Source organism: Nyctibius grandis, chromosome 5 (genome assembly GCF_013368605.1).
Source record: "Nyctibius grandis isolate bNycGra1 chromosome 5, bNycGra1.pri, whole genome shotgun sequence".
In the NCBI taxonomy this organism is placed as follows: domain Eukaryota; kingdom Metazoa; phylum Chordata; class Aves; order Nyctibiiformes; family Nyctibiidae; genus Nyctibius; species Nyctibius grandis.
In genome coordinates, this window is record NC_090662.1 from 66,972,549 (window position 1) to 66,988,511 (window position 15,963).

Below are 15,963 nucleotides of genomic sequence, written 5' to 3' on the forward strand. Positions count from 1 at the left end.
CTCCTCGGTGACTGCTGGACTTGTCCATGCCCCTGAGGAGAGCTGGGCTCAGCAGGGACCAGGCCTTTGTGAAAAGGGCCCCCCTGGCCTTTGTGCCTGTTGTACCCTAGAGCAACACTAATGCTGTGTGGATGTCCTGCCACATAGCTACACCCTCACGGCTGCACCTTCTCCTTTTCCGCTGGGACATTTACTCTTATTTCAGTCCCCAAAACTCCCTGCCCAGCCTGTGGGAAGTGAGGGCCTGTCTCCCTGGGCACCACTCGGCCTGGCCAGCGGGCTGAGGGACGGGGCCGCCAGCCTCCCGGCCTTGCTCCGCCGTGGGGGAAACGAGGATGCCTCATACAAACCAGGAACGGGCCCTGGGGCCGTCCTAGTCACGGAGCAGGTACCGGGAGCCACCGAGGACCCAAGCGGGCCCTCAGCACTTCCCGCCGCCGCTGAGGGGGGCGGCCGTTAGGTGACCCCCTCCCCCGCTCCTTCCCGGGCTGCCCGTGCAGCGGGGGGCGGCACGAGCACGCGACGGGCCAGCAGCAAGAAAACGGTGCGCGGCCGAGGGGGTATGCGGCCGGCGGCCGGAGGGAGGGAGCGGTGTGGGGGGGGGCGCGGGCCGGGCTGGGGCGGAGCCCGCTGATACCGCCCCGCCCCGTCGCTCACACCTCCCCCTGGGGAGCGGGGCGGGGGCCTGGGCTCCTCCCCTCCCCACCGCCCCCGCCCGCGCGCGGCGGAGGGGCGGGGCGGGCGCGCCCCCGCGCAGACGCGGACGGCGGGGCGGGCGCGCCCCCGCGCAGACGCGGACGGCGGGGCGCGCGCAGGTGGCGGGCGGCCCCGCGGCGGCCGGCCTGCGCCGGGGTTAACGCGTCGGGAGCGAGCGCCGGGCGGCCGGGTCGGGGCCGCCGCCGCCTCCCACGTGAAGGGCCGTAGCCGCCCGCTCGGGCGAGCGCCGCGGCCGGCCGAGGAGCTCCGCTGCCCTGCAGTGCGCGGGGTTCCCCTCCGCCTCCTCGCCGGGGGGCCGAGCCGAGCCGAGCCGCTCGCGGGCCCTGCGGGGCGCCGCTGCCCCGCTCCCGCCCCGCCGCCTCTGGGAGGCGGCTGGCGCCGCGGCGCTGCCCCCGTGAATACTCCTCACGGGGTGGGCGTGGGGAAGGGGGCCTGCGGCGGCCTTCCGTCCCCCGGTGTCCCAGCCCCGCCGGCGGTGGATGCGCCCGGGAGGAGCCGCCGAGCCCGCCCAGCCCTTTCAGCCCGCGGGGGGGACGCGGGGCGCCGCGATGACTTGACGCCGGGCCGCGGCGTGCCGTGCCATGGAGGGGATGACACGCTTCGTGGTGGCCGCGGCGCGGTGGCGGCCGGCGCTGCCCGCCCTGCTGCCGCTGCTGCTCGCCGTGCCGGCGCTGCGGGGCTCGCCCGCCGCAGGTAAGGGAACAAAGGGGGCCCGCGGGGCCGGCCGGGCCGCGGCAGGTGTGCCGGGCCGGGAGCGGGGGGGTGTCGGCCGCCGCTGCCGAGAGTGTCCGTCCCCGCGCACCGGTGTGCGTCCGCTGGCGCGTGCGGGGGCAGGCAGCTCCGGTAACAATGCGGCGGCGGCGGCGGCGGGTGGGGGGGGAGGGCGGCTCTGCGCGGTGCTGCCGGGGAGCCCCGCCAGAAAACGCGCGCATTGTTCGCAGCCAGACCGCGGGGGCGGGGGGGCCGCGGGGTGCGGCGGGCTGGCACCCCTTCCGTGGGCGCGAAGGAGAGAACCGCTGTGGGGAGGGGTGTCGGGGGCAGCCCCGACCCAGACCTCTCGGGGGACCCGGTGTTCCGGGCATGGGGGGTGTCCTTTGCCAGCCGGTGGTCGCCCGGAGCTGTGGTACCAGCGCCCGCTCCCCTCTCCCCCGGAGGTGCCGCGGGTCAGGCGGTGGTAGCACCTGCGGGGTGCAGGGCAGCCTGATTCTCCTTCGCCTTTCGAGTTAGGAAGCGTTAAAGCCCCTCGGAACGCGCTGTTACTCTCCAAGCGCAGCCGTGGTGTGACTTGTGCGTGGGGAGAACTGTTTGGGCTTCAGAGGGGTGGTGTATTCACTAGGTATTTCAAAATAGCCAGGAATCAGTGACCCCCTTTTTTCTCCTTTTCTCTAGTGGCTCTAGACATCAAAATTAGTCTGTAGTTAAGCCGAGAGTTTAATCACAAAGACGTCTCATTTGGTTCTGCTCCCATAGCACTTCTTGGTTCATCTTTAATACTTTTTTTTTTAAAAGAATGCAACAACTACCATTTCATAGAGACAATTTTGCTGTGACTATAGGTTTTCTTTTTGGTAGATAACAGGTATAAAGTAATACATTTTTATCAACGTCAGTAAGTTGTTGATAAGTGGCAAGAAGTGATAAGAACCTGCATTAACCTATTTCATGAAGTGGACCGACTAGTGTTGACTCTTATTTAAACACGAGAATTGTGGTGATTATTGTTGGGTGCTTAAGAAGCCTTGGTGCTGTAAAACCTGCTTATCTTTTTAATAATACTTTATTTCCAATTCAGAAAGTAGTTTGTGTTTTAGTGGTGACTGGTTAGCTTTTCAGGGAAGTTACGCTCTGCTCCAGCTCCCTTCATAGCCTACAAGAGATGTTCTGTTTCCAGCCTATGTGAAAGTTGATAATTTCTAGTAAGCTTCAGAGGTTCTTTTTCTTAAATAGAACAGGCTTTGCTTACAAATAGGAGAAGGCAAAGCGGTAGGTTTGTAAGTTGGAGATTTGCTTGAGTTTTATTGCCTCTTTGAGGTTAATACAATGGCTGGGTTTCTTTTCCCAGATTTTCATAGTAAGTCAGTGAAGGCTTTTGTTTAATTGTTTGTCTAATACTTAGTAGTTCTTAATTAAACATTGCTGTGTATTTCTGTAAACTTTTGTGTGATTGCTGTGCATTCTTGTGTAACTTAAAAACAGCAGTAGAAACATTATGTAACTTAGCCAGTGTTTGGGCTGGTGGAAGAGAGCACTCGGAGACAACACATCTTGCCCAAAGCAATGCTGTCCTGCTCTGTCTAGGACAGGAGCCTTCAAGCTGTTTTAATTTGTGAGTCCTGTATGTTTTCTCTTTCCACTGGGCATGTGAATCATGTACAATGAACTTTAGCATACTAAGAGCAAACTTGCTTTTCAGAGCATGCTTTTCACAGACATCTTAGAAATGGTCCATTGATCGCAGAGATTTAAAGACAGCAGGTTACAGAGAACAAGAGTATTTTGTCCCTGTTCAGTTAAGGTGAAATGCGTTATTAAAAAGCATGACAGGAGTCCAGCTTCTCTGTCTTGGGCCCATAATGTCTAAAAAGTTAGGACACTGCCTTTATCCTGATCTTTTCTTTAGCCTTGAAATGTTTTGATGGTATAATTGGTAGTGAGACAGAAGAGATGTCTACTGGTTATATGCAGTAGGCTTGGACAACATTCACTTAATTGCTCAACAATTTACAACTCCCTGAGTATCTCTCTTGGGTGCAGTTCATTTGCTTTTCAGTGCCATTTGGTCTTCACCAGTTTAGGAATGGCAAAAGCAAACTCCTACAGCTTTGAGCTGTGCACAAGAGGCATACAGTAAGAGTGGAATGGCTGTTAGAGCCACTTGCTTGTTGTTGAAATAGCAAAGTGAACATCAGTACTTAAGAAAATTAAGGTTTTGGAATGCTTGATCTAGCTCCCACTGAAGTCACATGTTGCTGAATCAAGGCTTCAGCTTCCACAATTAAGCAGATGCTGGACTCTTAGTATGTGGATAGGCTGCTGGTGTGCTAAAGATAGGTATGCATTTGAGCACCCCTGTGAACTGGGGCTTTGGTCAGGCTCTACGAATGTCTTACTGCTCAGCCCAGGCTGTGTTTTTGCTTTTGTTCCATTGCACAATCTGTGCAACTCCTGCACTGACAATCAGGAGGATTTATCTTGTCTTGCTGCAGTGTTTTCATGAGAGAGAGGAGAGCTTTGTGCTGCACTTAGTAAGTCGGCAGTGAGTCTCCTCAAAGACCAAGGGCAAGTTGTGGAGGTCAGGCAAGGAATCAGATGTAGCTGCCTTATGGGACAGTTGCAGGATATTGTTTATTCAACTTAATTGCATGAGTGTGTTGCAGACACTTTAGTTGGCATCATGTCTCTTGTGGCCAGTTCAGCTTGTCAAGCTCGCTTCCAGTTCATTTTCACAGAAGACCCATATGGCTCGAGGATTCCCTTTAAGACTGCTTTCTGTGCTGCGCTTGCTTTATTTATGTCAGCCTCGTGTCTACAAGCTACACTTGTAGTCTTGCCAGAGGAAATGTGTTTTTTGTTTGCATGTTCTTTCAAGAAGTTAGAATGCTAAACAAGCTAGTGGACAGTGCAGCTTTTTGTTCAGTTATGTCTGTTTTGTGAGTGACATTTGTTTTCTGTGAAGCGAGGTCTTAGATTTCTCAGGCAGGGCTGGGACTTGAAATATAGCATGACTTTAACAAAGTAGGCTTTAACAGCTTTGACCTACCTTGGGTAATAGATTTCAGGCGCTGGACACATTAAAGAGCAGTGATGCTTGCTGCAGCACAAATCTTTTCCAAGAAGTCTTGGGAAGCTGATGATTGTGGTAAGTGGCAGGTTCTGACAACCCAGCTCTTATTTCTCAATTCAGAATGCATGTGTGTGTGTGGGGGGGGGGGGGGGAGTTGCTTGGGAGAGACGTGAAGCAGAATAGGCTTCTTAATAATACAGTCTCACTTCAGCTTGGCAGACTTGGCTTTCCTTCATTTGAAAGTAAATCTGTTTATGGATGATGTCCTAAACTACCAGTGTGTCTCCAGCCTTGCCCATTGTGGTGTACAGTATGAATAACACTAATTGCGTAAGAGTTATTATGGATGATGTCCTTAACTACTAGTGTGTCTCCAGCCTGGCCCATTGTGGCATACAGCATGAATAACACTAATTGCATAAGAGTTATTAAATAGAATGTGTCGTGGGAACCTATGTATAAGTAAAAAGCCATAAGGAAAAATAGCACAAGTTGCCTTTTAAATTTTGTCTTAGAACCGCAAAGTTAAGTCAAATGATAGCAATAAATGAACAATGCAGACTTAATTTCTTTTTTGGCTCGTGTATAAGAATCACATTTTCAGAGTCCTTGTCAGTATGGTCAGTTTTGCACTCTGGAGTTGCATGATATGTTGTCTTTTTTATCCCTTTAAAAGTCATATATTTCTGTGCTTTTCTTTAGTGGTTGTGAAACACATATGAGCTCAATAACAAATTTGATTGACACTCCCTATATGTGCTGTGTTTTCAGCTGTTGATGTTATTGGAGACAGCTGTTTTGGAAGACTAAGGGAAAACCTTTCCTAAGAGCAATGGGTTAGTGGTGTCTTCTTCCTAACATGTGAGATGGGGAAAAGATAAAACTGAGTATCAGTAGTCACATCACTGACTACATTGGTGTAATTAACTGCATGTAAAATGCACAGAATAAATACTAGAAAATGCTAGACTGGGCTGATTGTGCTAGCTCTTATCAAAGCTGCGGGATGTTATAAGATGCTTGTGAGAAGTATTATTGCTTTGCAGCGGAGCTGAGAACAAACTTAGCAATTCCAATTGAAATTTTATAAATTGTGCATTTTGCTATGGGCTGAAGCTGTTTTCTTTGCGAAATGTCAGTTAAAAGAGTTCAGCTACTTCTGATGCTGAGGCAAGAGGAAAACAATGGTTTCTGCTTTGAGTTCTGCCAGCTTCTTTTTTGAACAACTTTAATGCCCTTACGCTTTGGCGCATGCAGTTAAACTATGGCAGATTGTGTCTGCTCTGAAGGAGATGTTTTCTCTGCTGCTGCTTTGAAAGTGATTTTTTTCAAAAGCTTGTAACAACTGAATTTAGGCACGCATGGCTGTGATAGAGATGATGCATTTTTTTGACTGCTAAAACTTGGATATATCCTATTCTCGTGGAACCTCACCTACCTATCAATACTGACCAGGGGGTATATGTGCCACCTGGGCAAACATACTAAGCATATGTCCCATAGCCCAAAATGAGATGTGAAAGATTGGACTTCCCTGTGAAAGTCTGTCTAAACTGTTTCAGAAGTGGGACTGGATTGAGCTTTAGGACAGAGAACTGGTACCTGCATGCCTTGTGTTTAAGGATGTGTCTGTGCTATGTAATGGAGTGCTTTGCTTTCTTTAGGGGAACTTGGGCATCTACCTTGTGGTGTGGTGTTGTGTGGTGATACTCGATTGCATTAGGTCCAAGAGGGAAAATGGAGAGGAGACTTTTAGAATGAGCCAGCGTGGGGCTCGGATTTAGTTAAGCAGCAGCACTAAGAGAAGAGTCTACGTGTCTTTTCCGGTCACTGTTCTGCTATTTGAGGAGATGTGTGCAGAAACCTGGGAGTTGTAGAAGGGGAAGAGACACACAAATTGCAAGAGGGTTTGTGAGATGAAAGAAACTGGAAGTGGCAGGGAATGAAGACTAAGAGGCAAGACATTAGGTCAGGAGTGGGAAACAGGTCTGTGGATGAGGGAAACTGCAATGGAGAAATTAATCCTAGAAGAAATGAGCAGTGCAGCCTGATAGTACAATAAGCACACTGGAAAACACAGATGGACTCAGTTTAAAAAAGGAAAATAAACCTCCAAAAAATAGTGTTGAAAGGAAGAATTGGAAGTAGGGAAGATATGGGACTGGGACAAGACTGGAAGAGATGTGGCCAAAAGCATCAAGCTTGGAATTTAGGAACAGGGAAGCGTGTGCCTGCTGCAATGGGACACTTTCTCCAGAATTTGGCACAAAACCCAGGGCTTCAGAGTGTTGGCCTTTTTCTCCTCTCAGCCAGGAGCATGATAATCTGCTGCTGCTCCTTGAACATTTTGTGAATGTACATGTTTCAGCCTTGTGGCAGAAGTGTTTTTCAGAGTTTGTTTTAAAAACTGGAAAGTCTCCTCCACAGAAATTGCAGCAGCATATGAACAGTGCAAAGGCAAAAATCAACAAGTTGGAAATATTGACGTTACAATAACCTGTACAATTTTAAACTACTTATGTGCCTGTAAGTTATGGTACAGCTATACTCACATGATCATGAAGTGTATATCCCTATAGATAATATTTATAGCAATGTGGACACCTGCACATAAATACCTGTACGTACACATATCCACGCGCAGACAGGACCCTCATTGCTTTCAGTGTACAAAACTGATCCTGCTCTGGGGAGAAATGGGCGTTGGATAGCAAATGAAGAAGTTACCTATAGGACTCTTGCTCATTTTGTAGCAGATGTTCGAAGGTGTGAAATGAATGAGGCAGGGGACAGGGAAGTTGGGATAAAGGTTTCACTGTTAATGTAATTAAATGCTGTCCTAGACAATAGAATTGCATTGCTGTTGCAGAGTTTCAGTGATGTGAGCAAGTTGCTTAAACCAATCTTCCCACAGGTGGTCTCTAGCTGTGTGTTCCTCATTTACTGGACGTGAGACCTCTGGGATCTGCGTTGCAGAAACGCCGAGTGCTTGCAGCTGCCAAAGAAGTCAAGGGGAGCTGTTCTTGAATAGATGTTGTGTCTGTAATTCTAAATACTTATTAATGTTTCAAATTAGGCATTCAGAATTTGACCTTGTTTCTTAGTTGCACCATTTGTAAAATGTAATTTCTTAGATGTAATTTCTTGTTTGATTTTCAAAGTAGTATGAAATGTTCAGATGCAGTAACAGTGAGCACAAAAGAAAAGTTCATCAGAAAGCCAGAGACTTTTGTCTTCAGAACAGTAGAGATCCAGTGGATGATAAACCAGTCTACTGAATTTGCATCCACGGAAAAGAAGTGTAAGAAATAAAGTATTTGTGAGCAAACAGAAAGTAAGAGGTGGTGGTGTAACAGTATACATTTACCATAATAAGACTTTTATAGTGAGAGTTAACTAGCCTTATAGATGGGAAGACATACTATGCTGTATCGAAGTGTAGTAGGATTTTTGATTTTTTTTTTTTTTAAAAATCAAATCTTCTTAAAAAGAACTCATATTTATCGTTGCTGATGTTTGTTGCTGACTTTCAGTTTTAGCAGCTTCAGCCTACATCCCCTACCTGCTCGTTCTTCACGCACAAACTGTTTTCTAATCCTTTTAGTCCTCTTCCATTCTCCCCTCTGATTTAGAGAGGCCTCCCTTCTATGAATTAATTCCCTGTATAGAATTTTGAATTGGCTTTAGCCGTCCGGTCAAGACAGTGTGTCTGGTTTTGTGGTTTGAAATAGAGGTAAGAGGCTAAAATTCACCAGGAAGTAAGGGGAGGAGGAGGGAGGAATGCTGGAAACATAGTGAAAGAAGGGCCTGAAAATCCAGATACTTTTTAGTACAGAAAGTGCATCATAGTATGATGACAAAGGGGCTGAAAACCTGTACAGCTGTAGGATGGGGAATAGGCAATGTGGCAGTGCTGTATGAGGGATCTGGTGTTTATCATGGATCACAAACAGAATGTGATTCAACAGGATTACAGTGTGCTGGATCTCATGAACACATGGGTTATGGTCCTTAGCATATCCTGTGTAAGAACTCGTTCATTCTCTTCAGTGGCAGAAGAGCTCCAGCTGGAATGTTGTGTCTAGTATGGGACCTTGTCCTTCAAGGAAGAGACAGGCTACCGGAGAGTTCAGATCACAGAAGTATTGGGGTTGCCTAATCTGGAAAAAAAAAACAGGTGGGCAGGACTTTGTTCAAACACATAAAAGATAAATACAGAGAGAAGTGTAATAAACAGTTGCTTGTGTTGAGTAAGAAAAGAAGTAAAAGACTTGAATTGCAGTGAACAAGACATAGGTTTTCTAACTCCTGTTTTTTCTAACAGTGGGCATAATGAAACCCTGAAATACATGGTTTGGGGCAATAATGTAATCTATCTCCAGAGTTGAAAGTGGATTGCAACAGTGAGTCCACAGTGGTGTAGAAGGATGAAGTAGATGACCTCCTGAGATATTTTGCAATTCTATTTTTGTGAGATTCTGCAAATAATGTAAATTATGTGCAGACATGCAACATTGGGGGCCAGTATCTGTTGATTACTGAAAACTTTGGTGTGCTGTTCAAGTCAAGAAACAATCTGTGGTTGTATAGTTGAATACTGTGTCATAACGTTTATGCAGAGAAAAGCTGAATTAGGATTCAATTGGTAGCCTTAGTAATGACACTTTCTAACTTCTGAAGGATTGATTTTGGGATTAACAGTTTTTGTAAGGTTTCAAAGAAGATTTCATAATCCTTGCTACAGTAACTCTATCATTAGTAATAACGGGTGGGAGGAACACACCAATTTTCTAAGTTAGTCTCTGTGCAAGTTCAGTTTCTTAAGCATTTTCTAGTACTGCATGGATTATCACTGAGAGGGCAGGTACAAGTAAATGCTGTGGATGTAATTTTACATGTCTTTGTTCATCTACTGAATTACTAGCATTTGTATATCTAGGGCAGGTACAAGTAAATGCTCTGGATGTGATTCTACATGTCTTTATTCATCAACTGAATTATTAGCGTTTGTATATCTAACAGGTGGGATGGAAGGAGAGGCAGTATTAGTGCTCAAAACATTTTATTGCTATTTCTATGAAATGTATAGTTGGGAAAGCTGAGAACTTGTTCATCTTGGCGTAGAATTTAGGATTTACCCTTGCCCTTAGGGAATGGAGAGATCATGAAGGAAGAGGTCCTAAGTGATGCAAGATAATTGGGAGACTGAGCAAATAAATAGCACTAGACCAAATCTTTCAGTTGCCTGTGTTGTATGTACTGCTGCTGGCCAGTGCAGCACGTGTCTGGGGTCTGGGTTGAAGGGAGAATGCAAAGCTTTTGTTCTTCACGTGGTGACTGGGAAGCGGCTGACTTTCCTGACTGGAGCGGCAGCCACTGGGAGAGCAGCGGGGATGTCCTGGCCAGAGCTGTGTGCCCGGAGTGTGCAGCGCTTCTCAGCTCTGCACCAAGTGTGTCCTGACAAAGCTCTTCTGGACAGTTAAGACAGCGGGGCGCTGTCTTTGTACCCTTTATCTGAAATCGATTGGTGTGGCAGGGTGAGTGAGAGAGGGAGGACAGGAACTTTGATCAAGAGGGTACTGAAATAAGGAACAGTAAAGATAACACTGGGGGCTGGGGCCACTGGAGGAGTGGGTGAAATTGGGAATATGGATTAGAGTATTGATGGTGGAAGGGTTAGTTGAGAAGTGTTGCGGTAAGAAGAGAGCGGCTTGATATTGATATCAGTTGAAGGTTTTCATGGCTGCCCTGTGTATTTGACTTGAGCACCCTCACTTTAGAGCTTGCCCTAGAGCTATACAGAAGAAGCTGAGGCACTCGCAGAAGGCATTTTCTAAAGTGGTAGCTGGGCTCAGTTTTAGAAGAAAACTCTTGGGTGCCTACTAAGATAGATTTGAGAACTGTAAATGCACCTGAAAATAAATGGTCACATAGGACAGGTAGACAATACAGGTAAAGATGTGTTTTGTTAAGTAGTATTGATACAATTTACAGATTTTGTTTTCAGCCTATTTTTTAATTCATGCAATTTTGGACTGAATTTCCTATTGAGTGTTTTCATACTCAATAAGAAAATCAAACTGGTATAATTTCTTACATGAGAAGAAGGGTGTCCTTTTGTTTGCTCCCCAGCCAATACGGTATGGAACTAGTTTGTGGATACTCTGTAAGTAAAAGTTCTTTCCTCATTTGAAGGCAATTGTTTGACACTGCAGGGTGGTGCAGGGACTGTTTATTCTCCTTTTAGTTGGGTGTGAATACTATTAGATGTTGAGCCTGTCTCACCTTTCCCTGTGGCCCATAATTCTATTGTAAATAAATTCCACCTCATGTATGCAGATTGCAGTGAGCACTGCTCAGCCACAAAGCCACAATGATTTAGTTCAGCATTATTTGGAGACAAAGCTCCAAGCGTTTATGTAGCAGACCCCTCTGGGCTATATCACATTACTTTTTGAATAGAAGGAAGAGGGTTATCAGCTACACTGGATTTCTGATTAGGTAGCTTCTCCAGTGGAAGTCTGTATTTAAAACTGGAGCTAGTGCTGAATTGGGACTAACTTGTGTGATATATTGGGATAGAATTGCATGTCACAGAACAAAACCCTGATCTAGAGCAGAAGTCTGCTTTGAAGATGTTTTCAATTAGAAGCTGACAGTGACCTTACTTCCTGTCCTTATGCTGAAAGATGAAACAGATTTGGGCTTCCAGCCATTGACATTCAATTTTTAGAAGATGTAATTTGTTCCACTCTGAGAGAACCAAAAAAAAAAAAAAAAGTTTTTCCTTCGTCTTTCCAGAGTGCATGTGCTTTTTATAGTAATTTGGTTAAAAAATATTATGTAAATGCTTATCAACATAGTAATCAAGGTTTTGTCAAGAAATATTTTATCCAGTGTTAGTACAAGCAAGAAAGTTTCAAGGAAATAAATTGTGTTATTCTGTTTTCTTTTGTGAGTAGTGACTTTGCTGCTTCTGCTGCAGCCAGGTTCTTAAACTGTAAAAATTGTCAGAAGGATTAGGATAGCTGAGGAATGTGAAATGAATGTAAATCCATTTTGCTTCTTTTTAAATTGACTGTATTCCAAGTAGACAGTGTCACTTGAAAGTATAATCTTCTTAGAATCCTGGGAGCATTAGAAGCTTTGAAACAAAAATGAAAGTAGTTTCTGTACCGGAGTATTAATTCTTATGATTCTTTAGCATTTACTGCTGCTGTTTACTGTGTGTGAAGTTTGTTAAGCACTGAGGTCAGCTGAAGATAGTTCTAGAAATCTTATGTTAAAGAGGTTCTTTCAGATTTGCTAAAACAACACTCAAATTAGTTGTTTTTATGTATTTATTGAATGAGCCAAAACCATCATTAAAACATGTTACTGTTGTGTCAGATTGATTGCACTGACAGTTTAGAGTGGTTGTATTTTATATTTGGAAATAAAATACACCCTTGAAGAACAGAATGCAACTTTATGTTGTATCATGTATTCAGTACAAACATCCTTGCCATTTAGGTAAGAGGCTTCAGAAATATTCTGCAGTACTTTCCCTCATTCCTAAATAGTATCAGCCTTGAGGTCTAAAACTTGCTCTCTATAAATATGATGTCAAATAGCTTTCTAGATATTCTCAAAAGCAGAAAAATATATAAATTTTACATCTTCCAAGTGGAGGTGCAAGAGTTAATATGCTTTATGAAAACAAGTATTTTGATTTGAGTGAATACTTCAAGCTCCTACTTCCATTTCTCATACATCAGAAGTTACATTTCTAATGAATTAGTGGACTTGGAGGATGTATTTTGAGATTCATTGCTTTCAGTTTCAAGAGAGTTGGAAAAAATGAGAATTTTACCAGTAGAATGAAAGTAATGAATGAATTAAAATGATAGCTATTGGAATTCTTCTGTGTGTTTAAGACCAGTCATTGTGGATTGAATTATTTGGAGGAGGACAGGTGAAAAGCACAGGTGCATGTTAAATATAGTTTGTCTTAGGCAGTCAAAGCAACCACCCAGAACAGCAGGTGTTTATGTGGAAAATGCATATAAGCTCAGGCATGTAGTACTGGTTTGTGCTCATAATATATTAATATGTGTGTGTTTTGGTTTGGTGTTTGTTTTTTTGTTTGTTTTTTTTGTTTGTTTTTTTGTTTGTTTTTTTGTTTGTTTTTTTGTTTGTTTTTTTGTTTGGTTTTTTGTTTGGTTTTTTGTTTGGTTTTTGTTTGGTTTTTGTTTGGTTTTTGTTTGGTTTTTTGTTTGGTTTTTTGTTTGGTTTTTTGTTTGGTTTTTTGTTTGTGTTTTTGTTTGTTTTTTTGTTTGTTTTTTTGTTTGTGTTTTGTTTGTTGTTTTGTTTGTTGTTTTGTTTGTTGTTTTGTTTGTTGTTTGTTTGTTGTTTGTTTGTTGTTTGTTTGTTGTTTGTTTGTTGTTTTGTTTGTTGTTTTGTTTGTTGTTTTGTTTGTTGTTTTGTTTGTTGTTTTGTTTGTTGTTTTGTTTGTTGTTTTGTTTGTTGTTTTGTTTGTTGTTTTGTTTGTTGTTTTGTTTGTTTTTTTTTTTTTTTTTTTGTTTTTTTTTTTGTTTTGTTTTTTTTTTGGTTTTTTGTTTGGTTTTTTTGTTTGTTTTTTCTTTTTTTCCCCTTGGGAGATGAGGGAAAACTTTAAATGAGATTGTTTATTTTCATGATTGAAGAATGCATAAAGGGTTGAAGACTGTCTGTGCAGATTTGGCTGTATGAACTCTCTCAAAGTTTAATTGGGACCTCTGCATCATGTTCTGTTTCTCTTGTGCTCACCTTAGGAGCTACATCATGCAGTAATCTGATACTGGTTTATTCTGATTTACTGGTTTATTATCTGATACTGGTAATTCTACAGTGCCTTCGTTAAGTGTGTCTTTTATTGTAATATGAAGGAGCATGAGCATAGTCTGTCAGCAGGAAAGAAGTAGAATAGGGAGCTACGTGAAGTTTATGAGATGGGGAGCCCAAATGATCAAAGCTCTCATTAGACTAGTTGTCTTTATAACCTACAGTATTTTTATTGTGCTAACTTTAATATAGTTTGTCTTGCCTGGAAGCTTTGTAAGGTCATAAGCTTGTTGATGCTTCCTCAGTTGATGCTGCAGTGTAAGAGAAATAGCATTGCTGCATCCTTTCTGACTTCTGTGATGGGAGTCCTCGCTGCTTCAAATATGATGAAGGTAAAACTGTTAAGCTGAGGCAAGAATTTCATCCTGTGTCTGCAGGTCTAAGGGATTTAGAGCTTTTAAATTGCAGCACTGCTATCTCAAGCTAGGTGGAAAATACTGAAATAGGAGTTTTGTTTGAAACCCATATATTTTAAGAGAATGTTTGGGTTTTTTGCTGATTTGCTTTCATGAAAGAATATCCAAGACAAGTAAATGAAAGCCAATGGGATATGTTATTAACAATAAACGTCTTGAGTGTAATTATGAGACATTCCTGTTCATAGTCTTTTGGGGGAACAGGTTTGTTTTTTCTCAATGTGAAGGATTTTTTTTTGTATTTGAGAAGTTGAAAATAACATGGTAGGTGTAAGATTTTTTTCTTTTTATTAAACACTTGTGTTCATGCAGAAATTGTTCAGTGGCTGTGTAATTGAGTTAGAGTAGCATGACTTGTGATGATGTAGTCTCTGACAGTCGTATCAATAGCCAGTTTTCCATCCAAAAAATCTTGCAGACCTCCTCATAGCATTCTCTGTTGGTGTTTACGGAAAATGGCACATTTCTAAATAAAAATCATGCTTTGAGCTGTTCATGAAGCAATCAATTTCTATTTTAAACAGGTAAACCCACCAGATTTTCCTCTGTTTTTACACATTACAGCAGGTGTTATGTATACTGAATCAGAAGACACGACAATAATAGTCAAAGCTAGTCTTTTGAGCTCAGCCTTGTTTCATGTCAATGTTATATGTTGTTTGTCTGGAATGTTGAATTGTCGTAATATATACCTATTCAAATAGAGGCACAAGACCAAAAGATTTCACTTCACAAACATGGTAACATTGTTTCTTTTATCCAGTATAGTAAACTTGAAATCCTTTTCTTCTTCTTTTTTTTCCCCATCTTGGAAGAAAATTCTTTTATGGGATTTTTTTTTTGTTTTTGAACAAATGTATCAACATTCCCCTCTGTGCTTTCCCCAATGCTCCTCTTGTTTTGCCCCATATATTCTACCTTCTTTGCTATGTCTCTGTCTTGAAAGAAAGTTTCAGGGAGTTCCATCTTACCTCCTACTGAAAACCAGAAAAAAATAACGTGATCCCAGCTTTTGTTGGTTTTGCATGCTGTATACTTCTTACATGCTCTTAAGGAGGAGAGTAGAACTTGTTAGGCATGGGTGGGGTTTTTTTTGTGTTGGGGAAGGGGAGACTTGGAGAAAGGGGAGGAGGAAGAAAGCAGGAGTGTGCTGACGTGAATGATTTTCCCTCTTATGAAGGCGTGGCTCTGGGTTGTTCAATGCAGGGGAAAATCCAGTTTAAGATGTTTCTGTTACTTCTCTCTTAGCTTGTCACTTTTTGGATGGTTGTTGTATAGGCTGTATATTTAAAACAGTACTTTATTGGGATATTTTTACTGTTTTGGTTTTGTTTTGTGTTTCCTCCTTTAAATGGGATAGTTCTTGAAACCCTAACTTGGAGCATAGTCATGAAAACAATTGGATTGGCACCTCTGGAGCGCAGAAATGAGTATGTGGGGACATAAGGGAGTGGCAAGAACCTTTCAAAACACAGCTGCCACTGACAGAATGGCACCACAGCTCTATTTTACTCTGAAATTAATTTAAGGAGCAACTGGATTAGAACTTGCTTGATCTTAAATAGCTTCTACTAATGAGAAACCTTCATTTTAACGGCAAGTTCTTTCTCATTTGAACTCTATTACTTACTAGTAATTTTTATGTGACTGTTGCTATTTCTGGAAGTTTTATGTTCCGAAAAGAACGTGGATCTTTGTATTTTTAAGTAGTTCAACTCTGAGAGTACATAGTAAGATCTTTTTCTTTAAGGAAATATTCATATGAATGATTGAAATAAAATGTCTCCTTGGTCCTCAGTCATATTATACTTTGTATAGAAAGTTTAAGCTCCATAATTTGTCTAGATAAAGGATTTTCACTTGTATAACTGACAGGTTTAGAGAATTAGTGTTCTTGCTAATGCATTTTAGTAGGGCCCTACATCCTTCCCTACAGTTGATGCCTTCTGTTTTAGGACTGGCTTCAACACTTGTCCTGGCATCAAAATGAGCACTTCAGTTCCTTTCCTCACACTGTTTTTGCATACGCTCTCTGTGTGTAGCCTCCCGGGTCCCAAGATTTGCCCACACCCCAGGCTTCCCTGTGCAACAGCTGCTGCTTGTGCTTTGTGCTTTGCAGTCCCAAAGGACTAGCTTGGGGTACTGGCTAAACCAGTGTTGCTGTTGCATTTTTGGCTCTCTTCT

General features: G+C 43.3%; 1 protein-coding gene across 1 annotated transcript in view; it reads left to right on the plus strand.

Annotated features, from left to right (window-relative positions):
- Positions 1-1,298: 1,298 nt before the first annotated feature.
- KIAA1549 (KIAA1549 ortholog) overlaps positions 1,299-15,963 on the plus strand; it is a 165,410-nt gene continuing 150,745 nt past the window's right edge. The window contains 1 exon segment of the mRNA XM_068401723.1: positions 1,299-1,410. Within this exon segment, the coding sequence (XP_068257824.1) occupies positions 1,299-1,410 (112 nt within the window).